The sequence below is a fragment of the Stegostoma tigrinum genome, chromosome 12, assembly GCF_030684315.1.
Source record: "Stegostoma tigrinum isolate sSteTig4 chromosome 12, sSteTig4.hap1, whole genome shotgun sequence".
Lineage (NCBI taxonomy): Eukaryota > Metazoa > Chordata > Chondrichthyes > Orectolobiformes > Stegostomatidae > Stegostoma > Stegostoma tigrinum.
In genome coordinates this window covers 74070020-74095257 of record NC_081365.1, presented here as the reverse complement: position 1 = coordinate 74095257, position 25238 = coordinate 74070020, and the positions used below count along the sequence as shown (strand labels likewise).

At 39.4% G+C, this 25238-nt stretch overlaps 1 protein-coding gene across 9 annotated transcripts in view; it reads right to left on the bottom strand.

The window, feature by feature from the left end:
• zc3h13 (zinc finger CCCH-type containing 13) overlaps nt 1-25238 on the bottom strand; it is a 98037-nt gene that overhangs the window by 47420 nt on the left and 25379 nt on the right. For 5 of the 9 annotated variants that reach the window (XM_048540330.2, XM_048540336.2, XM_048540335.2 and 2 more), the window contains 6 exons: nt 21579-21690; nt 20961-21075; nt 17340-17479; nt 14804-14955; nt 12792-12992; nt 10926-11111 (listed from right to left, as the gene is read on the bottom strand). In XM_048540330.2, the coding sequence (XP_048396287.2) occupies nt 10926-11111; nt 12792-12992; nt 14804-14955; nt 17340-17479; nt 20961-21075; nt 21579-21690 (906 nt within the window). The remainder of the gene's footprint in view (nt 1-10925; nt 11112-12791; nt 12993-14803; nt 14956-17339; nt 17480-20960; nt 21076-21578; nt 21691-25238) is intronic. The other 4 variants (XM_048540333.2, XM_048540334.2, XM_059650438.1 and 1 more) reach the window with 3 other exon arrangements.

Genomic DNA, 25238 nt, shown 5'->3' with positions numbered 1-25238 from the left:
CATTAGCATCCAGTCTGAAAGACAAGCATTTGATACAACTCACTTCTTCTATCTTCAAGCTAAACTTTTTTAAAAATGATAATGACCCTCCTATCCCATGAGCCTCAGTTTTGTTAACCAGCCTCTTATGTGGTACTTTTTCAAATGGCTCTGTTACCATCCATGCAAACATTCACTGCATTCTCTTCATCCACCTACTCTGTTACGTCATCAAGAAATTAGTCCAGCATAATCTGTCTTTCATAAATCCTTGCTGACAATTCTTAATTGACACAAAATTTTCCAGTTGCCTGCTGATCTTTTCCCCCACAATTATAGTGTCTGTAACTTTACTCACGTGTTATATTAAACCAACTGCTGCATAGTTACTAGGGCTGTCCTCACACCCTTCCTTACATGTGTGCCCTGAATTCCCTGACACTTTCTGCTCACCTATGAAAGATTCCAAGGTTGCAGCAAGTGTCCCATTATCTACACCACCACTTCCCTTTGCTGGACTTCCAGACCAAGTGTATTATCAACACTTAGCATAGCCAGTCTTTTCAGGACCTCCTACATTCCAACTTTCACCCCACCCACTCTTATCTCTGCTACCACCAACATTTTGTCAGCCTCTTCTTTGATAATAGATTCTGCATATGCCAGTTTTGTGCTGCATGCTTAACCATACATCTCCTTCTTTCTCCCGGTTATTTTCAAGGTCCTCATTATCAAGAGAGTTCTGGCTTCAGTCTGCCACCTTTTGCCCTTGTTGGAATGTACCTTGCCTGTATCGAAAGCATCATCCTCTCAAAGAGCACCCATTGTTTAATTTCAGCTTTTCCTGTCAGCCTTTGATTTCAATGCATCCTGGCTAGATCCATTGTCACCCATTCCAACTTGCCCTCATCCAATTTAGACAGTCTCCTTTTGGTTGTTCCTTGTTTTTCTGAACCACTAGTCTAAACCTCTACTACACTGATCACTCTTACCCAGGTGATCCCCACAACATTATTCTGTCAAGCAGTTGAACATTTTGAATAGACCAAAAAAAAAACTGACACAAAGAACTCATCTGCTGAGGAATGTTCTAACCCACACACAATCTATTCAGTCTTCATCTTACATAGGCTAGGTGACCAGTTGAAAACTTCTGAACAATCAGCAGAACTACAATTAGATTATCTTTGCCAATAAATGATCAAAAAATGTACTTCATTTGAAATGATACTGCCTGACAGTTATCTAGCTACAAGTTGGTTACTATCACCTGAAAAACCAGATGAACATGAACAATAAAACACGTTGACCCTCCTTCAAAGTGGTCACTAGTTTTCTAATCCACATACCGAAACAAAGAACTTCATCTGACGTTAGACCTAATTGCTCTCTACTGAGTAAAATTTCCTCAAATATATAGAAATAATTTGAAATCTGTATTTTCATCTCAGTAAATTTTAAAACAATTTGAAGGGTTTCAGTATCAGCATTTCTTAATCACTCACAGCAAACAGAAACCAAATGGGGAAAATAAGAATCACAGAAGGTATCTTATTGAATGAAATCAGCACCATTAGGCAAAGTTAACAATGTTGCATCCCAACATTCAAAATTCCTAACAAATTACTCAAATACTTATTACATCAAATTCAGGAATATTCTCCCAAACTAAAAAATTACTGCTAAATGAACCATTATTCAAACAACCATATCAGGAAAAATAGGCCTTTCAGCACCTCAACGTGCTCTACTATTCAATAAGATCATGCCTGATCAGTTTATATTTCAATTTCCGCATTCCCATCTACCCTAGATAAGCTTCGATTCCCTGGCCTAATAAGAATCAACCTAGCTCCACCTTAAATATATTCAATAATGCCATCTCCACTACGTTCTGACAGAGGTGGTCCTAAGTTACACAGTTCCCAAAGTGGAAAAAAAATTACCTTCACACATAATTTTTAATCAGTACTTCCTAGTTCTGGACTCACCCATGAGAGGAAACTTTCTTTCCATGCCCACCTTTTCAAGACTATTCAGGACTTTATAAACTATAATCAAGTCACATCCATATTTTTAAAGTCTAATGGAAAAACGCCTGTCTAACTCAACCTTCACAACATACTTTCAAACCCATCTTTAAAATTTTCAGCTACTCCATATCTAAATTACTGATATAAGTTATAAAATGCTGTGACTTATATTAAACCCCTGCGGTATGCCACGCATTACAACCATTCAATCAGAAAAAGACCCATTCATGCGTACTATTTTATGCCAGTTGATCTACCATTCATGTTGATACATTAACCCCTACACCATGAACATCTGCTTTGTGCAATAATCATTTATGTGAAACTTTACAGTGTTCCCACAGGCTCCCACATATTAATCCTGTGATAAATGCCAATAAATTGATTAAATATGGTTTTTCTTTTGCAAAATAATAAGCTGACTCGAGTTTCTCCACGTGTCTAGCCATTACCTACTTAATGACACCTTCCCCATGACAGACCTCAAGGTAGTTCGCCTATTTCCTGCTTTCTTCCTCCTTTTCTCCTTTAAAAAGAGGTGCTAAATTTGTTATTTCAGTCTGACAATCTTTCAAGAATGTAGCGAATTTTATAAAATTAACACCGATGCATCACTACCTCATAAGCCTCCTTCTTTTAGGCTTCTTGGGTGAATATTGTGTCAGGACCCAGGGACCCTGTTGGCTCAAAGCTCCGTCAAATTGCTCAGTCCTACTTCTCTAGTTTCAACCTTCTGATTTACAGCACTTACTGGAATAATTTCTGTATCTTCCATCATAAAAGCAAACGTAAAATATTTGCTTATTTCATCCACCATTTCTTTACACTCTGCTGCTGACTCCCCATTTTTATTCTCTAGAGTCGTGATTCCCAACCTTTACAATATCAAGGTACACTTCAAAGAGACAAACAATTCCGTGACACATTCACATTTTTTCCAGCTACAGTAGCTGCTCAAAAATATCACATTTACTATGCCATTGGCAGAATGGAGACACCGTGTGACTGGGCAAGCCCTCTGCCATCCATTCAGCTGCCATCCAGCTGCCTTTCTCAACATGCACATGCTTGCTCAGGTTGCCCATGTGGCCCAGTCATGGAGACGAGCCCCAGCCACCAGTGATGGATGCTGTCTGCCTGCCACAAACCACACAGGATTTGGATGATGCTGTTCAAACACTTCTGGCCTGAACTCAGCTCCAACAAAGTGCAACAAGACAAACGTCGAGTGCTGCAGCTCCTGCACTCACCATGTTCTCAGCTCCAATTTGACACAGCCCTGATGACCCGCAGGAACAGTGGAATGTGATCAGTCTGGCTCAGCCCAGCCAAAGGTCACAGTGGCAGACTCACGGGCCCTGCACACTGAGTGACAGGGCCATGAGTCAATTGGACGCCGGGAGCTATCTCCCCTCACTTCAATAATAGGGTGCCAGCCGTCACAGAATAAAATGGCACAGTTTCTCAAACATTTTACACGCATTTCTCACCTTGTTACAGCATGCCAGTGTGCCGTAGCACACCAGTTGAACACCATTGCTCCAGAGGACTTTATTTCTCTGACTTCTTTCCTTTCTAAACATCTGTAGAAACTCTTGTTATCCATTTTTGCAATTCTTGCTGTTACAAAGGGGAGGTTAAAGGTTGAAGCCCTCTGATAATTAAACTGAAACACCAATCCCAATCTGTTATGGCGGAAGTACAAATTCCCTTCTAATAATTAAACCCGAAACACCGCAAGAATCTCGTTTTACCCCTTGTAATCTGTTAAAAGAGTTGAATGAAATGAATCTCTGATACTCACTTTATAAACAACAAGTAACAATTTATTTATTTAACCTTAACAGTGAACAAATTAATACAATAACTAACAAACCAAACAATTCCCTCCTAACTACTAACTATTCCCTAAATGAACTAAATTCTACTGGTATGCTGTTCCAATAAACATAGGTGCCACATATATAAATCCAAGTAATAAGACAACAACAAATTAAAACTTAGTCTCTTAAAGTTCACACAGAATGTGTCTTCTGGAGTGCTCAGTCTGCTCTGCTGTCTCTGCAGCCTTTCTTCTGCTGATCCTGATTCCTCTCAGGAATGTTTTTTCTGTAATTTCTTCTGTGAGGACTCCAAGCGAGAGGTGCCGTGGTACCTTTTATGGTGCTTTTTTTAGGCAGCTTAGTGATTTTGTGAGACAGCTAGGTTTTTATTCCTCAGATGGTGGGTTTGCTCTCACCCCTTAAGATGGCAGTAGACTCTCTACCAATTTTCCAAATAGTCTCTTTTTATATCCTTGATCACCTATCCATTTCTTACACCAGGAATGGTCCCTGATTGTCAACACCATCAGATTTAAATTCAATTGGTTTTCAGTTTCTGAGTGCTTGGTTTAAATTAATTGGCTGATTCAAGCTAGTTGCCAAAACATGAGAATAAGCCTAAGATTTTCAAACACACAGCCAACTGATACGTGTTTCAATTTTTAGAACTGTCTGCAATCTGCAGCCGCTTACAGACCCGTTTTCTGTATAAATCTCTAAGTTTAGAAAAGCACTTTATCTTTTATAGGGACCACATACTGGTTTCCCTTAACATTTTTCTAAATAAATACTAGCTTCCTGCCTTCCAATTCACAATTACTCTACACAACTTTGTACCACCTCCCACCTTAAGAAAAAAAACTGAACCATCATTATTAAAAGATGGCTTCATTTCTTTAAATCTTAACACCATGATCACGAGATACATAGGTCAGTAATCTGTAAACTCTATGACTCTATGACATTTCATAGGAACTCTGCATATATATAACATTGAACCAGTATGATCCAATCTTATTTACAAATTTTCTTTTAAACCTACTATAATGTATCTGTAATAGCAATTTTTATGACCCGCAACATGTACAACCTGTAAATTAAAAGTTTGTAACATATGGCTCTAATGAAACAGTCTCATATTTTTGTCTTTAGATCTTTCCAAAAAGGTGAGGGGGCTGTGGTCTGTATACACAACTGTCTCCAAAACATTGTTTGTAACATAAACAATAAAATGTTGTAAGGCCAGTACCAAACTCATTAACTCTTTCAATGGAGGAGTATTCTCTCTGGTGGATGTTGAGTTTCTTTCAAAAATAACCAATTGGTCTTTCAATTCCTCTCTCATCCTCCAACACAGCTCCAAGCTCTACATGGCATTGTTTGGTCCACCAAAATTTTATGCTCTTCTTTAGCAAATCCGTCAGCGGTACCACCATGCTACAAAAGTTTAGTCCAAACGTCCGGTAGAGTCTGCTCATTCCCAAAAATCAAAGCACGTTTTTCTTCGAAAAATGTCCTGGAAATTTGTGGATGGCCTTGGTCTTCACGTTCTTTGGGGTTGTCCTTCCATGTCCCTTGTTGTATCCCAAGAACGTCACTTCTGCCTTCATGAATTTAGTTTATGCTAAATTTGTAACCAGTTTTGCCTCTCATAGGTTTTCAAAGAGCTTTCCATGAACGGCTAAAGATCACCAAATCATCTATTTAGACAGCACAATTAGTAAGTCTTGCCACAACTCTGCTAATAAGTCTTTTGAGATGTGGCTGGTGCTTTTTTCATTCCAAAGGTCATTGCTTCAAACCGATATAGCCCATTTGGGGTTATAAATGCAGAAACCTCTTTTGGTCACTCCAATAAATGCACTTGTCAGTAACTGCTCAGTAAGTCCAATTTTGTGACCTAAGTGGCTTGCCCAACTTTTTCAACACAGTCCCCCAGCCTTGAAATTGGGCTTCAATCTGATTTAGTTACAGAGTTGACCTTCAGATAATCCACGCAGACTCAGTGAGTACCATCGGGTTTAGGAACTAACACGACTGGTGGACTCTACTCACTTTGACTCAGCTCAATGATGTCTTCTTGGAGCATCACTTCCAGATCCTTCTGAACCTGTGCTGTTTTGAGAGGATTAAGCCTATAGGGGTGTTAATTTATCGGAACAGCATTCCCTACTTCAACCTCATACACTATAGCATTAGTCCTGCCCATTCTATTCCTACATATGTCCTCATATTGCTGCAATAAGACTTTCAATTTAGTTCTCTGTTCCTGAGACTTACAGCTCACTATCCTATCCCATTCTCCAAGGACTTCTTCATTATTTAACTTATTCTGAGGCAATCAAATCCAAATCATTTGGTTTTAATTCCTCATACTGAGGAGCAGTAACTACTGCCTGTTCTTCCAGTTCCCTGTCATAGCAAGGTTTCAACATACTCGTAGTATATACCCAATAAAGTTTTTTCCATCTGGCATCTTTACCAGATAATTCACCAGACTCAACTTCTTCTCAATCTGACAATGACCACTAAACCTTACTTCAAAGTGATCTCCTACCACCAGTAACAGCACCTATACTTTATCCCTATGGGCAAACATACACATTTTAGATTTCGTATCTGTTGCTTCCTTCATTAGAAGCTGTGTCACCTTCAGACGTTGTCTAACTAATTTACCTACACTGTTTAATCATTCTCTTGCCTCAGATATATAATCCAATTGTGAGACCCCTGACTTCAGGCCTATCAACTTTTCCTTAAATAATTTCAAAGCCCCCTTGCGATTTTAAAGGCCATCTTACTTCATGTCTGAATATCAACTCAAATGGAGTAAACTGTGTTGATTCATTTGGAGCAACTCTAATGGCAAACAATATAAATGTGACACCTTTATCTCAATCTTTTGGGTAATCCTGGTAATAAGCCTTCAGTATGATCTTGAGGATCTGATGCCACCATTCCAATGCTGCTTTGGATTCAGGATGGTACGCACCTAATTTAAAGTGTTGGATGCCTGAACTATCCATGGCCTCCTTAAATAATTTGGTAGTAAAATTGGACCCTTGGTCTGACTGAATCTATCTGGTTAGTTTATAACAGATGAGGAAAGCAAACAACTTCTCACAACCTTTCTTGCCTTAACATTCTGTCATGAAAATGCCTCCAGAAACCTGGCAGATCCATTCATTAGCAAATATTAGTTCCCACTTTGAGTTTTAGGGAGGAGACCAATACTAGCAATTATAACCCACGTGAAAGGTTCTTCAAATGCAGCAATTGGCAAGGGTGTTGGTTTGATTACTGCCTGTGGCTTTCCATCCTTCTGACACGTATGACAGGTATGGCAAAATTCAACCCATGTTTATATAATCCAGGCCAACAGAAGTGCTTATGTATCTTAGTCTGAGTATTCCTCACCCTACATGATCTCCTACAGGTAATTTGTATGCTACCAGGAAAAAAATCTGATGCACTCGTTCTTTGAGATTTCCTTTACAACTTCAATTAATGTCACTGGTTTAGCCTTTTACCACATTTTTTTCCCAGTGCCCTTCTTCAATCAGCAGCACTGTGACTTTATGTGTCCCACCTTATTGCAGTGAAAATATCTTTTCCCGGTGCCTCTCAAACTAGCAGCACTGTGACTTTATGTGTCCCACATTATTGCAGTGAAAATATCTTTTCCCGATGCCTCTCATAAAGTCACAGTGCTGCTAGTTTAAGAGAGGCATCGGGAAAAGATATTTTCACTGCAATAAGGTGGGACACATAAAGTCACAGTGCTGCTAGTTTAAGTGTCCCACCTTACTGCAGTGAAAATATCTTTCCCGATGCCTCTCTTAAACTAGCAGCACTGTGACTTTGAGTCCCATTCCATTGCCGTGAAAACACCCGAAGCCTTTCACCCCCTTTCCGCCCTCGGGTCTCTTTTTTCACCTGTGATAAAATGCTCCCAGCGTGATCTACTTTTTGTTTTTCATGAATGATCTCCCTTTTCCCCAATTTCTATCCCTCACAGAATGAAATTGCTGTTAGAAGCTAAGTTTTGATTTATGCACGAATACATATTTGCCTGCCATCTCTGCAGCTCTTTCTCACTGTGTGAACTTCCTGTTCCTCAACGTGAGTTCTTATCATTTCAGGAAGTGAGTTTTTAAATTCTCCAGCTGAATAATCTCTCTGAGATCCTATGTCTTTTCAATCTTCAACGTTTTCACCCATCATTTAAAGTTATTATGTTTAATTCTTTCAAACCTGACCCAAGTCTGACCTGGTTCATCCTTTAGGTTTCTGAACTGTTGTCTATATGCTTCTGGTATCAATTCTCAGGCACTCAAAATAGCCACTCAAAATTTCAAAAGAAATGAAAAAGGCTTCTACATCTTTTTCATCGAATTTTGGTAGTGTTTTGACATATCTGTATATATCCCTACCAGGTCTTTGGCTACGATGGGTTTGCTCATCCTCACTATCCTCCTCTCTAAACTCTACCTTCTATCTTCATCTCCATCCTATTATGTTGACTTTCCTGTCTAATTGCTAACTTCTGAAGTTCAAACTCTCTTTCTCTTTTTCCTCTGCTGTGAATCTTCTTTTCCCTTCCTTTTCTCTTTCCTCTGCTGGTAACCATAATTCAAGCTCTTGCCTTCCTTTCATTCTCCAACTCCAGTTGTCTTATATGCAAACTAATTTTTTCTAACTCCACTGCAATTGATTGTTTCTCTGGTATACCTAAATGCCTGACCAACTCAGTTACAGTTTCAGCTTTCTTCTCATCTCTAGTTAAATGCAAGTCTAGTCTGTATGCTCATTCCAGAGGTGTCTCCTTTCTCTGTCTTCCTAAACTTGCTTGGCAAATTTGGGAAGCATCTTCAACCCCCAGAACCTCTTTAGCAATGTTAAGTGCTATTTCCATCACTTTTAACTTAGCTGCCCACAAGTAACCAAAATTAAACTGATTTCCCACTTCTCCCTTAAGTATTATTTAAACATGCTGGACACTAATCCCCAAGTCTGTTTAAACCTGCTGGGACCTTGCATTCTCCAGATCAGTACACCTGTTCAGATTCCATACACGACTCGACCAGATCTGGGCTTGATCTATCCAAATCCACTCAGATCCCGGACTTGAGCCTCCAATCTGTTCCCCCAAAACTTCATAACAGTGCCAGCTTCTTTGCCTACTCTAATTTTGTTCCCTGGGCAATCATTTAATTATTCTCTGTCATTCTTTATTTTCAATCCATACAAAAGAAATTTCCACAACAAAACATTAGACAATTGAAGGACTTAGTCATGCATAACAGTTTATTGTTCCTAAATTTCCAATAAACCCAGTAAACAGATCATTAAACTAAAAGACCTCACCACCCTACAAAAGGGAGCGTCTGTATATTTGTGGCTTCCTTAAATAACGCTAGTTGAGAAAAGATTGCATAAAAGACATTAACATGGCAGAAACTGTAATAATGGTCAGTAAAGCCGCAACTTATTCATTCCCAAAACTGCTATATTAGAAGTATATTTTCACTTTAATTATTAGAAAGAACCAACAGATAGTATCAAAGAGCAGGTGGACACAAGCTTCATTTTGCTGTCACGGCACACTGCAATGTCTTGCACAGAGGTGAGAGAGGAGGGAAACACAATGACCGCCCCCGTTGAAAGGCTGCCATTCACAGGTTGGCCTTTGTGACACAAAGGACCAGGGGAAAGTTTTCCAAGGAGATAGCAACTTTATCAAAATGCCCTTTCCTTTCAGTTTTGGGAAAAAGAAAATAATTCACAGGTTGTGGACTGCACTGCACTGGCTTGGTCAGCATTTACTGCCCTCAAGGTTGTGGTGGTGAGCTGCCAGCTTGAACCCCTGCAGTCTATGTTGTATATGTCAATCTGTAATGCCATTAGTGTGGGAATTCCAGAAATATGAAGGAACGGTGATATATTTCCAAATCAAGACGGTGAGCGGCTAGGAGAGGAAGTTGCAGGGGCTGGTGTTCCCATGTACCTGCTGTCTTTGCCCTCCCAGATGGTAGTGATTTTCAAGTTGCTATCAAAGGAGTCTTGGTGAATTTCTGAAATGTATCATGTGGATGATATATGACACTGCTGCTACTAAGTGGTGGAAGAAGTGAATGTTTGTGAATGTGTTGCCAATCAAGTCGACTGCTGTGCCCTTTTGAGTGTCAAGCTTCTTGAGTGTTTTTGTAACTGCACCCATTCAAGCAAGCGTGGTATAGTCCATCAGACTCCTGGCTTGTACCTTGTAGTTGACGGACAGGCTTTGGGGAGTCAAAAGTTACTAACCACAGGATTCCTAGTCTCTGACCTGCTCTTGTAGCCACTGTGTTTATACGGCTAGTCTAGTAACATTCTAATCAATGGTAGCCCCCAGGATGGTCACAGTGCGGGGTTCAGCAATGTCCATGTCTTTGAATGTCAAGGGATGATGTTCAGAATGTTACTAGCCACTTATCATCCAAACTTAGATAAATCTGGGTCTTGCTGCATTTGGGCTTGTAATTCTTCAGCAAGGGGCAGTCATCAGCAAACATCTCCAATTTTGACTTTATGATAGAGGGAAGTTCATTGGTAGGGCAACTTGAAGATAGAGTTAATTGTTATGGCTTCAAAAAATGTAAAGTACATTTACTTCCAAGTTAAATTATTTTTCTTCCAACTTTATACAGTAAAATAATATCTAGGTCTTAGAAAACAAAGGGAGATTTTTCCACACCAAACTTAATTCACCATTGCCACATATGGAGAAAACATTGCTCCTTCCAGGAAAAACTTGGCTTGCACTACCATCAAACCCGGGAACCATCTCCTATTAATTAGCTAGAAATGCAATCCAGCTTTAAATTCTAAACTGCTCGATCACATTATAGAATTGCGAACATAATGAATGAACGTTTACACAATGCATGTTTTTACATATTACTGAAATCCACAAAAACCTGCTACTGCCACTTACTAAGGTCAGAGTATATGTATGCATCACACCCTTTTAAAATGTTTCAAGAATATCCTATTCCTCTGTCACCACCACCCTCACTTGCTTCTTGCCACAATTTTGAGGATTCTATACCTGTGACGTGGGGAGAAAGAATGCTTCCAAGAAGAGGAAGATGAAGTTGACTTAGGTGGAGCTGGAGAGACTGATTTTTTCCTTGCTGTTGGTGGGGAATACTCTCTGGAACGAGAAGAGGTGCTGCCAGACTGCTCCTCAGGACTTAGAGACCTCTTCTGTCTATGCAGGCTATCTGAATGATCCCTGAAAGTTGAACAAGACAGAGATCTAACCTGCAATGGTGGATTGTATCATTTCTTCACATTCTCTGCCAAGTGTGGCAGAAGCTATACATCATCTAAAATATTCAGAATTTGTAAGTTTATTTCATATTGGGCAGAGGAAAAATCGTGGATGTTTTAAGAAAAAAGACTTAATTCATGACTTTTGCTAGAAGAATAATCTTCTACAACATCACAACTGGATCCCATGCACACATTTTCTTCCCTTTTTAATCTTCATCTGGTTAATGGATAAACTTATTGGGAAGAGAAAGTGTTGGAAAGAGAAAAGTGTTAGATACTGTTTAGTTAGGTAACATGGATTTAAGAGGGCACTGTGCCATGCGCAGTTGTGACATTTCAAATGATACGCTAGCCCCTTGAAATCGATAATGAAATTTGACAGATGTTTCAGTGGTATAGGCTTGTCAATTAAACAACACAGAATTTGTCGCATGTCACTTAATATTCTATCCAGCCATTAGTAAGCTCAGACTGCTATTCCATTTATCTGATTTACTGGAATGCAGATCAACTGTAAGTGATTAATTTCTGAAACAAATAGCTAAATAAAGATTAAATAATGTGTAACACGGTTTAACATTCATAATGCAGAACAATGTTCTGATTATTTTGATGTCCCATTTGGCTGTAAGCAGGCGTTAACTGTTAAAAGATTAATTAGCACTTTAATAGAATCACAAACTTCTTTTAGATGTTCAATGGGCTACCTGCTTTACCCAATATTAATTTGACAATTGGCAGCAATTATATAAAAAGACAGCCTTAGGCACATTCATTAGAAAATGTAATTGGCTTCAAAATGCAAAGTTAAATCAATGTGTGGATGATTGAATTTTAGATCTATTTTTACATCAGCCTGTGCTTTAGACTGGAAAGTGTAGAATGGAAGACAATGTTTAATTTAAATCTCCATTAATCATTTGAAAATCTCATTGTTAGATATTCAGCTCATAATTAAATATGGCTGCACAGGGTACACAAAGTGCAAATCAAGGGCTAAATCTAACAAGGAGGACAGGTTGGATATACTTGAGTCCTCCGAAAAATGCACAATGAGATGGCTACTGCAGTACTGTGGTACTGACCCTAACTCTGAGCCAAGAGGCTGGGGTTCAAGTTTTGGCTGCTTCTGAGGTAATTACATCTCTGCACAGGTTGATTGAAAATATCCGAAATATGTATTGAATTCTAGTGAGTACAGACAGACTAAATAATAAAACAGTTATGTTGGGAAAAAAGAACCTTTATGTTTACAAGCTAAAGGTTTCCTCTGACCCCTTCAGTCCTGCTTTGTGTTGGGGCATCAGGGTCTACAGTATCCATGAAAACAGAACTAAATAATGCATCTATATTAGGCTACCAGATATCCAAGTAAGATACCATCTCGAATGTAGGGCTTCTGTGGCACACTGGTAGTGTCCCTTCCTGTAGCCCAGGAGGCCTGAGTTCAAGTCCCAACCGCTCTTGAGGTATGTAATAATATCTTTGAACAGGGTGATTAGGAAGTATCTGCCACCTATAATGTAGCCCATTCTGTACGATCATGTACAGGAGCCATGACAAGATGGTTAGGTGTTTGGTAAGGAAGGCAACCAACGCAAAATAAGATTAAGTTTTTTCAACAGACGGTATCACTCACCTGTGTTTTTCTTTTCTCTCTTTATGCCTTTCTACATCCCTTCCTTTTTCTCTACTTTCACGGGCCTTTTCTTCAATTCTCTCCTTTGCCCTTAGTTTTTCTTTATGTTTTTTAGTTACAGGAATCTCTTCATGAATAGGGGGTGGTGGGCTTGGAGTACGAGGCCCTTTCTTTTTACCCTGTTGCACCTTTGAAGATCTTCTGAAAGGAAGATAGTATATTCTTATAACAAAGGCCTCTACTTGGTTAAGTAATAGAAGCATCTCAAATTATTCACAGGTTGCCAGGTTCAAAGGTTAAAAAAAAGTCGATTTTACAGAGGTGTTTTGTATCTAGCCTGCTGCTGGAGAATTGGTGAAAGACCTTCCTTGCCTTCTCTGGGAAGGCCCATCAGGACTAAGCAAAACTTAGTCACTTAATAGCCAACTGCAGGCTTTTCTCAGATCAAGGCCCAAGCGGGACGGAAATCCCACTTAATGAGAACTGCTGACCAATCAAGGGCCTGCAATTCCTTTGAATGGCAAATCCACAGAGGAGGCTGCAATGGATGTTGGATCAATACAAACCAGTGGCTCAGAATGGACAGGCACCCAGACCTCAAGAAAGCCACTGCAGGAGCGGTTTCACAGAATGGGAGTTGCGAAGAGGAGGAGGTATGGATTTCAGCAGCAAGGGTGGGAATAGCCCTCAGGAGATTCTACCTGACCCCCTCCTGCCCCCCTAAACTTCCCAATGCCATGTACCACAGTGAGACATTGAGTGCTTTTGAGCAGGGACACCTTCTCCCTTTCGCTGGACGTTTGCTACAATGATCCAGTGAAGCCAAACTGAAGGAGGAGGAATGGCACGTCATTTTCTGATTAAACACTTTCGGGCTGAACTGTGTGCTCAACAAGTTCAGATCACAAACACTATTTTCCATTTTGATCCATGTTTTCTTACCTCCTCAGTGTCTGTACCTTGATTTCATATTTTTGCTTTCAGCAAGAGTTGACTGATACTATTTTTAACACCTGTTTATTTAATAGTCTCTGCTCTGCAACGATTGCGATTCACTATGTCTTTTATTTCATGACACCTTTGATCTCTGATCTCCCTTGCCCACTAAACTTTTCCATACTGTCGCACTGACTTCTTCTACATCCTTTTACAACAGCATAAAGGGGAGATAATGGCCTAGTGGTATTATCACTGGAAAGCTAACCCAGAGACCCAGGTTCAAATCTTGCTACGGCAGATGGCAGAATTTGAGTTCAATTAATAAACAAAATCTGTAATTAAGAGTCTAAGTGATGACTGTTAATCCATTGTCAATTGTCAAAAAAAACCATCTGGTTCACTACTGTCCATTAGGGAAAGAAACTTCCATCCGTACCTGGCCTGACCTACATGTGACTCCCGGCTCTCAGCAATGTGGTTGACTCCTAATTGCCCTTTGGGCAACTAAGGATGGGCAATAAATGCTGCCATAGCCAGCAATAATCTCATCCCATGAATGATTGAAAAAAACACATCACATTTCCATCTCTCTTCAGTTCTGAAGAATCAGATTGGACTCAAAGTGTCACCTTATTTTGCTTTTCACCAAAGCTGCAAGACCTGATCAGTTCCTTCATCAGTTTGTTTCTAAAAGGAAATTTGGGTTTTATTAAATTTCAGCCTTACTTGGAGAAAGCACCTATCTTTGCAGCTGTGTGATTGAGAAAGGGATGGGTTCAAAGGTGGCCCATTTGCAAGAAAAAAAGAGTAGGATATTCAATCACTACAGCCTGATCATGCTGATGCCCAGATTGTGCCCTCAATTCCATTTTCCTGTCTGTCCCCCATAACACTCACCTCCCTTGTTGATCAAAAGCCTATCTAATGCAGCCTTGAACATATTAAATGGCCCAATTTCTGAGGGAAGGTTACTAGTAAAACCTATTGTGATACAGATCGAAAGATAGGTACTCAACTTGCAGTGGTAAGTACGTACTGATTTTAAAAATAAAATTTAAAACTGTCACACCAACCTTTGCTGGTCTCCTACAGGTGATGAAAATCTTGATCCTTTTTTCTCTTTCTTACCAGATGAAGATAATTTGGGACTTGTTCTGCGCTTAGGAGATTTGCTTGTCTTTCTTGGAGACGGGGAGTGCTTATTTCTCACTGGTTCTGGAGAAATCTGCAACATATAGTGTATACTTATTTTTAAAATCTAGTCTGCGATGTTAAAATTTGTAAAAGAGATTAATATGCAACGGTGTAATAGCTGTGCCTGAATCATATATGTAGGCATTACAATTGTAATGTCTCATTACCTATGCTGCAAGGTTATCTTGCTATTACTGTCTACCTGCTAACAGTCATAAGAAGGAAGTCACACACATACTTTCAAGTGCAAACAAACTCTGTGATGGCAAACTTCAGTAATTGACAGTGTATTTTTAAGGCAAGTGGTGGGTAAATTGTTGGAGAAAATTGTATTAGGTAGGATTTACGGATATTTAGAGAGGCAAAAATTGATTATGAATTGTCAGCATGGTTTTGTGCGAGGAAAATCGTGTCTCACAAAATTTATTGAATTTTTGAGCAAGTTACCAAGATGATTGATGAGGGCAGAGCAGTAGACGTTGTTTATTTAGACTTTAGTAAAGCCTTTGACACAGTCCTGCATGGTAGATTGATTAGTGAAGTTTGGTCACATGGGATTCAAGGTGAGCTTGCCAATTGGATATAAAGCTGGCTTAACGACAACAGACGGAGAGTGGTGGTGGAGGGTTACATTTCAGGCCGAAGGCCTGTGAACAGTGACGTTCCACAGGGATCAGTTCCGGGTCCTCCTTTGTTTAGCATTTAGCATGATTTGGATGAGAATATAGAAGGCATGGTTAGCAAATTTGCGAACACCATCTAAACTGGTGGCATAATAGACAGTGAAGAAGATTTTCTAAGATGACAAAGGGATCTTGATCAAATGGGTCAATGGACTGAAAAATGGCTGATGGAGATCAGTCTGGATAAATGTGAGGTATTGCATTTTGGTACAACAAACAAGGATAGGGCTTATACAATTAATGGTAATGTCTTGGGTAGTATTGTGGAACACGGGGATCTAGGGGTGCAGGTACATAATTCTTTAAAGATTGCATTAAATATAGCCAGGGTGGTTAAAAAGGTGTTTGACGTGCTTGCCTTCATTGCTCAGCACTTTTGAGTGTAGGAGTTGGGAAGTCATGCTGAGGTTGTACAGTACAGAGTGAGGCCTCTTCTGGAGTACTGTGCCTAATTTTAGTCACCCAGTTGTAGGAAGGATATTATTAAGCTGGAAATAGTTCAGAAGAGATTTACCATGATGTTGCTGGGTGTGGAAGGTTTGAGTTACAAAGAAAGGCTGGATAGGTTGGGACTTCTCTCAATGGAGTATAGGAAGCTGAGAGGCGACCGAATAGAAGTTTATAAAATAATGAGGGGTATAGACAGAGTTAATTGCAGGTCTTTTCCCTAGGGTGGGGGATTTCAAGACTAGCGGCCACATTTTTAGGTGAAAAAGAGAGAGATTTAAAGCAAACATATGGGGCGAATTTTTTACACAGAGGATGGTTTGCGTGTGGAATGAAGCTCCGGAGGAAGTAGTGGAAGCAGGTACAATTACAATGCTGAAAATACCTTAGAGTAGATACATGAATAGGAACGGTTTGGAGTGATAGAGGCCAGGAGCAGGCAGGTGGGGCTAGTTTAGTTTGGGATTATGTTTGGCATGGACTGGTTGGGCCGAAGGCTTTGTTTCCATGTTGTGTGACTCTATGTATAAGAAACAGAAATTATAAAACAACAATTTAGCAAACAAACTACAGTCTTTCACCATTTTCCTTTTTGAGGAAACATCTGAGAGAATTCCCACCACATCCATGTCCATCTTATATTGCTACAAATTTGCTCATTCATTGTTTAATAAATTAAATTTTTATTTGAAGCTTAAATGAGATGTCATGTGATTTTCCACGACTGATCAAAAAATGAAGAGAGATCCTGTGGAAACAGGTGAGTGACTCCAATGGCTTGGAAAAAGCACAGATCTCTCTCTTTTTATCTTGGGTCCTTAAACAACATTTACCCAGCTTTTCAGACAAGTGAAGATGCTTTCAGAACTACAGAGATTTGAAGCTTATTTGGACAGTGAGCCAAGAAACAAGAACCACAGCAAAAGCCAGCGCAATAACAGGAGATAGACATAAGAATATTGTTTCTAAAAGATAAGGTATCAAACTGCTGAGATGTAACAGGTTTACTGAAAAACTGCACATTCCTCCTCAATTAATCCTTAAACACTTGCCCACAAATAGATAATTTTTCACTACATTTTTAGAAATACAAACAAAAGTTGAAAAACCTGTAAAAATATTTCTAATGTTTGGCATAATATGTTCAATTTAAGCTGTGGCAACAGAATTGTTAAGTTTTAAGTAGTGGAAAACGTGTCACAGGGCAGTTGACCTGCTTTGACTCATTATGATGTTTAGGTCTTGCCACTGAGACTCTAGTCAAGAAGTTTCCTTGTCCACAAACCTCCTTCTTGATGACTATTTCCTCTCTTTTTTCCATGTTTTCCTGTTCAAGTTTCATCAGCTCCCGTTGTATTTTCTGCCGCTTCAGCTCAAGAGACAGTTCATGATCATAATCATAGTTAATATCTCCATTATCAGAATCTGTAAACACATAGCAATACCATGATAGAAAAACGGCCACACATAAAAAAATGAACAGACTTGATAACCTCGTCAACCAATCTCGTCCCACAAAGGAGTCAGGACTACTGAAATTATTAAACTAGAAAAACGCACCTTAAACAACCTACATGTTTTTAAAGCTTCCCACTTGTGACTATATATTTAATTTGTAAAATAAATACCGCAACCTTCTCTGTGGTAAAATGTCCTGATTCAGTTTAGAAGCTCAAAATAAGAACAGCATTGTTCTTAAAGAATCAGAGTTTACAGTTTAGGTATGACTTCCTCAACAGTCATATCCTACTTGCATTCCACTTACTGTTTTGATTGCATGTCAAGTCACTGCAGTGCAGCGCAGTACAGTGGCAAAGAGCTTATACTCCGACGTCTTGTATTTTTCTTTGTGTACATTTACACATTCATCTTCTGGATTTAAAGTTAACTGCCTTTCTTTGCATTACTTACATAGTTTACAAAACTCATTTAATTCCTCACAAAAGTCTGGTACCGCATATGTATTTAACTTGTTCAACAATCCTTCTGAATCTGAAGTTGTTTTTACGTTGTGGATCAAATTGCAAGCCAGCACAACAATATAAAAGCAACATTACTTGTACTCAATCAGAAACAGTGTTTATAGCAATTCCTCAGGCATTCTGCTTGCCACCACTATACCATTCAACCAATCTTTCATCTACCACAAACACTTGTTCTGAATTTCCAACATTTAGTGGAATTTTGCAAACAATCTTTCAGAGGTTGATATGTACAACGTAGGCCTTTCTGCAGTACAGGTGTGAATTCACTCATCATGAAGTCAATAAAGGTTAACCAGCAACTACCTTCTTCAGAATAGAATTTGGTATTCAGTTTATTCACTCATCCAGGAGACCTTAAGGTGACCATTTATTGTCAATTAGTTAAACTATTTAATTATTTACAGTTACTTGGTTTGTTCTGGCTATACATTTTTTCAAATGGATAATATATTAGCTCCTTTGTAACGCAAGAAGACCATGTATTGATTGACATAGAAAGATTCACTGCCTCCACCAGCGATGCTCAATAGCAGCAGTGTGTTTTGTCTACAAGATGCACTGCAGAAATTCACCGATGATCCTCAGACAGCACCTTCCAAACTCATGACCACTTCCATCTAGAAGGACAAGGGTAGGAGATACATGGGGATACCACCACCTCCAAGTCACTCACAATCCTGACTTGAAATATATCGCCATTCCTCCACTGTTGCTGGGTCAAAATCCTGGAATTCCCTCCCTAAGAGCATTATGGGTCAAACCACAGCAGGAGGACTGTAGCAGCTCAAGAAGGCAGCTCACCACCACCTTCTCAAGGGCAACTAGGGAGGGGCGATGCCCACATCCCACAAAATAAATAGAAAATAAAAATTAAAAAAGCAGCGTATTACTTAAACGGAGAATGACTGCAGAATACCAAGGTGTAGAACGGGTTTGAATGCTCTGGTGTACAAGCCACAAGAAGTTAGTATACAGGCACAGCATGTAATCAAGAAAGTTAATAGGATGCTATGCTTTATAAGAAAAGGAACTGAACATAAAAGGATGGTATTCTGTTACACAGCATATTGGTGAGACTATACCTCAAAAGCAGCATGCATTTTCATCTCCTTATTTAATGGAGGATGTAAATGCATTGGAGGCAATTTAGAGGCGGCTTACTAGATTGGCACTAGGAATGAGCGTTATAAGTTTGGGCTTGTTTCCACTGGAATTTAGAAGACTGAAGGGTGACTTGATTAAAGTGCTTAAGACCCTGACTGGTCTTGAAAAGGATGTTTCCTCTTGTCAGTCAATGAGTCCAGAACTAGGGGGTCTGAGATGTGGAGTTCTTTTTCCCCTCATTAGGTGCAATTTTGGAACATTATGCCTCAGAAGGCAGTAGAAATGATATCATTTAATAATTTTTAGGATGGACGTTGACAAATTATTGTCAGGCAAGGGAATTTGGCATAGATGGGAACATGGGATTTGAAACACAAAAAGATAAGCTGTGATTGTACTGAATGGTAGAGAGGGCTCAAGGGACGAAATGGTATTTTCCTCTTGTATTCCATATGCTTCCAGGACATCCTCTTAATTGGTATTACCTTTAAACGTCTCAGAATAAACATTATCTTTTCCTCAGGATTTTTGGCTTCAAAAAAAGATTCTGTTGAAGGAGACTAGCACAACACATGAGAAAAACGCTAGGACCTGGTATTGTCGTGTCTTCATTGTTTCAGGGATTTTGCTGTACCTGTTCCTTGAAGCAAATTCTATCAGAGGGGAAGCATCTCCATGCATTTGGGATCCACAGTTCCTTGGTTTAGTAGCAGCATATGTAGTACTGGTGGCCAGCAGTGAGTGAGCAGAAGCATGCCAACTCCAGATGGACAGAAGTGGGGCGTACCTGGAACAGTCTACACCAAACCAAGCAGGTGGAACCACTCAGAAAGGCAGGATTTATTTTCTTTTAAAATCTTGACCCAGTGCCGAAGAAAATAAACCAATCAAAGGAACCGGTAGTCATAATCCCTGCAAGGACACCTGGATAGCATTTCTAGAATTTCGGAACTGAGCTACATAGCTCTTCCAGGACTTCCATCAAGTCCACACTGAAGTTGCTAATCTTACTAGAATGAACAATAATTGTGGAAATCACGTTACTCGTCTCTTTTCTGACATTTTGAGGAAATATTCAATGACACAGTTGTTAGGCATTCTTGTTTCTTCCCAGTTCTGCAAAATTTCTAGTGTTGTCAAGATCTTCTTGCTGTTACAGTAGTGGAAAATCTTTTACAGCACTATGTGAAAAACTTCCAATGGACTCAATCGCAGAATCCTCACTGCCTCTCTGACCACCTTTTTAAAAATGCTTCTGAATTTTCTTATATTATTTACAATATCTGTTTTTGGCACCAGACACGTTTTCTCCTATAAGAGTTGTGAAATCTTGATTTCTGACTCTTCATTCCTAGGTCCTTGGTAAGACAATTAAAATCATTGTTTTGTTTCCTGAAAGATGCCAATAGCTAGCCACCTTGTAACTACATGGATGAGTAATACAAGCTTCCTCCTTTTGGTTAGTGAAGTAATATCACAATTTTTAAAATGTTACTTCTCAGATATGATAGTTTCTGAACTTCAAACACTAGTCATTGATCCCAGTCAGTAGAATCCTACAGACAGATGGCAATGTTCTGGTGCAGGACAAGAGAAATGTCAGATATTTGGAGAAAACATATTCAACTAATTGAAAGAAATTTTGTTTTCTGTTTAGTTCATTTTAAACTGTTTTCTTGCTCAGACTGTCTTATTGTATTTGCTAAATCTATTAATATAGTTAAATTCCTAATCATGCTCCCAACTTCAAAGTGATTTTATGGACACCACATTTGCATGCATGTTATTTTTGGTTCTAGAAATGGAATCTAACTTACCATCCCTGCTTGCTTCCCAATCAGCTGGTTCTTCCTCACTTTCTGGGGTGCGCTCCTTTGTAATCTTGAGGTTAGCATCTTCTTTTTCCCTATGTCTGCTCCTCGAAGAATCCCTCTAATTAAAATTAGAATGCTTTTCATTGTACAATACTAAAAAAACAGCAAAATGCATTTCTGCAGTTATTTGCTTTGGTAAATCTAAATTTACCAACACAGAATTCAGGTACATCATGTTCTTCCTTTGTTGGCAAGTCTCAATCACAGTTTTTGGGCTTATTATTTGTTCAACTTCCTCAAAACATTAACATCAAGAAACAAACTGAACTGCTTATAAATGTCTACAGATCCTAAAATTCCAAAGCAATTAAACCTAGCTAGCATTATAACAAAAGAGGGAATCAGATTATTTTACTTGAAAAGTTTTCAAGAAAAAAGCCAAGCATAATTTCATGCTACCAACCATGACTCTATCTATCCTTCTCAACAACGTAAAAACTCTCAATTTTTTTTAAAATTTAGAAACAAAAATTATTGCCTAAATCCAATGTGTAAGGGTCATTCATAACTGGAATATCTGTCAGTTAACTTTATAAATTCTGAAATCGGCATCATCCTCACCCTTGTTGGAGATGAAGTTTCATCCTGGGCTCTCTTCTGTGGCTCAGATTCCACATCTTGCCTTTTGTTCTTCATTCTCTCTCGTAAATCACCAGTTGGCCTTTCTGGAGATCTGTATACCCACAAAATAAAGTAACACACTTTTCTCTGTTGATACAAAGCAGAAATGTTCCTAAGGGATAACAAAGTGTAGAGCTGGATGAACACAGTAGGCCAAGCAGCATCTTAGGAGCGCAAAAGCTGACGTTTCGGGCCTTGACCCTTCATCATTTCTGACAAAGGGTCTAGGCCCGAAACGTCAGCTTTTGTGCTCCTAAGATGCTGCTTGGCCTGATGCGTTCATCCAGCTCTGCACTTTGTTATCTCGGATTCTCCAGCATCTGCAGTTCCTATTATCTTTGATATAATGGTCCTAAGAGATTCTTGTTTCTAATCGCACGACCGCTGCCTTAGCGATATGCAGAAGATATATTTATTGATGAATAACATAACCCATGCAACTACCACAAGTTGATTTAAATGCCACAATGTAGATAATAACTGATGAAACTAAGCACAACTTTAACTAAGCAACGAGAAAGCTAAGCACATCCAAGCAAATCATTCTGAAGCTATTACTTTTTTTTCCAATTAGCTGCTGGGCCACCATTAATCCAGGATTCTGCTATACTATTAGCCTGAAGGAGCTTCAAAATTTACATCACTTTAAAAATAGGCAATTTGAAACTTTAAAAAGTTTAATAACAGTCAATCAACAAAAACAAAAACGCAATTCATCACTTACAATAACCTAGGCAAGGCATTCTAGCTAGAGGCTTCTATTTTGGCTCACCTAAACTGAGAAGACTTCACCTAAATGACAATATCCTGACTGTGTTTGGTAGGCTTGAATAGCAGGATCACCCTGGGACTGTAATTTAGAACTACTCACACATCTTAGAGTTGATCGCTTTAAGCTTCAATGTATGAAAGTTAAACTGCTGCACCCATAACACAGATTATAGCCCTAACTTTTTTAAAAAACTTGCATATTCACATATTTTAAAATTTATATTGTAAATATTACATGCACAATTGGCTAAGAGTTGTGAACACCATTCAAAATTGAAAGCCTACAGCTCATTTGAATCTGTGGCACTTGTTAGATATTCAGTCGTCCTCACAGATGGGAACAAATATTCCTTTCACATGAGACAGATGCTGCATTCAAGGGTTTTTAAGTCATAAATTTCACTATCCTTGGAGAAAATACAAATGTATGAGATCACAATAACAATTCTGAAGTCACAATAATTTCAACCATGACATCATAAAATACATTGAAGAGTATTTTCAAAAAGTTATGCTCATCCTGTCATTTCTTCCTACAAAAGACGGGTGTGAAAAGACAGAAGTTGGTGCGACAAAAAGAAGAACGGGTGTTTATATAAATGTCGTCACACCTGTAAGAAATATCCCAAGTGCTACCCACATAATGCAAGTGTTTGGAATAAAGTCACCGATGTCGTTAAGGCCAATTAAGCATCCAAAAGGCAATGCCCTGTGAAGAGGACAATAACAAATAACTATTTCATGAGTTGAGGCCTACAATTTTCCAAACAGCAGGTTTGGATCATTATTGTACATGCAATGCAATTGTTGGATTGGACGCTCAATGAAAGATGTACAAAATAGGGTAAAAGGATATTTATACCTGTATGGTGTAAATATCAACCTTAAAGGCAAGCTTACTTAGTTGTTGTGGATAATATGCACAACTCGATCACAACTTCACAATTCAAAATAAGGGTCATTGTATGAAAAAATGGGGAGGAACACCTGCACAAAGTCTTTCCAAACAATGGGTATCCTAACAGCTTCATCCACTGATGCCTGACAGACAAACAACACAGTATACTCCAACACACTGGCCACTCTACCCTATATGAGAAACATATTGGAACTGACTAACTCGTCATTGTCTACAGGAATAGTGCCAGATGACTGGAGGATAGCAAATGTGGTTCCCCTGTTCAAGAAGGGGAGTAGAGACAACCCTGTAATTATAGACCAGTGAGCCTTACCTCAGTTGTTGGTAAAATGTTGGAAAAGGTTATAAGGGATAGGATTTATAAACATCTAGAAAAGAATAAATTGATTAGGGATAGTCAGCACAGTTTTGTGAAGGGAAGGTCGTGCCTCACAAACCTTATTGAATTCTTTGAGAAGGTGACCAAACAGGTAGATGAGTGTAAACCAGTTGATGTGGTGTATATGGATTTCAGCAAGGCCTTCGGTAAGGTTCCCCACAATAGGCTATTGTACAAAATGCGGAGGAATGGACTTGTGAGAGATATAGCAGTTTGGATTGGAAATTGGCTTGCTGAAAGAAGACAGAGGGTGGTAGTTGATGGGAAATGTTCATCCTGGAGACCAGTTACTAGTGGTGTTTGTCATTTTTATAAATGACCTGGATGAGGGCGTAGAAGGATGGGTTAGTAAATTTGCAGACGACACTAAGGTCGGTGGAGTTGCGGATAGTGACAAGGATGCTGTAGGCTGCAGAGAGACATACATAAGCTGCAGAGCTGGGCTGAGAGGTGGCAAATGGAGTTTAATGCAGACAAATGTGAGGTGATGCACTTTGGTAGGAGTAACCAGAAGGCAAAGTACTGGGCTAATGGTAAGATTCTTAGCAGTGTAGATGAGCAGAGAGATCTCGATGTCCATGTACACAGATCCTTGAAAGTTGCCACCCAGGTTGACAGGGTTGTTAAGAAGGCATACAGTGTTTTAGCTTTTATTAATAGAGGGATCGAGTTCCGGAACCAAGAGGTTATGGTGAAGCTGTACAAAACTCTGGTGCGGCCGCACTTGGAGTATTGTGTACAGTTCTGGTCACCACATTATAAGAAGGATGTGGAAGCTTTGGAAAGGGTGCAGAGGAGATTTACTAGGATGTTGCCTGGTATGGAGGGAAGGTCTTACGAGGAAAGGCTGAGGGACTTGAGGCTGTTTTCATTAGGGAGAAGAAGGTTGAGAGGTGACTTAATTGAAACATATAAAATAATCAGAGGGTTAGATAGGGTGAGCCTTTTTCCTAGGATGGTGACGAGGAGCACGAGGGGGCATAGCTTTAAATTGAGGGTTGAAAGATATAGGACAGATGTCAGAGGTAGTTTCTTTACTCAGAGAGTAGTAAGGGAATGGAACACTTTGCCTGCAACGGTAGTAGATTCGCCAACTTTAGGTACATTTAAGTCGTCATTGGATAAGCATATGGACGTACATGGAATAGTGTAGGTTAGATGGGCTTGAGATCGGTATGACAGGTTGGCACAACATCGAGGGCCGAAGGGCCTGTACTGTGCTGTAATGTTCTATGACTACTAGACTTCTACAACCTCTTGGAATAACATAGTACACAAATCAACAGCCACACTTTGCCAGAGATAATAAGAACTGCAGATGTTGGAAAATCCAAGATAACAAAGTGTGGAGCTGGATGAATACAGCAGGCCAAGCAGCATCTTAGGAGCACAAAAGCTGACGTTTCGGGCCTAGACTCTTTTCTGATGAAGGGTCGAGGCCCGAAACGTCAGCTTTTGTGCTCCTAAGATGCTGCTTGTCCTGCTGTGTTCATCCAGCTCCACACCCTGTTATCTCAGCCACACTTTGCCA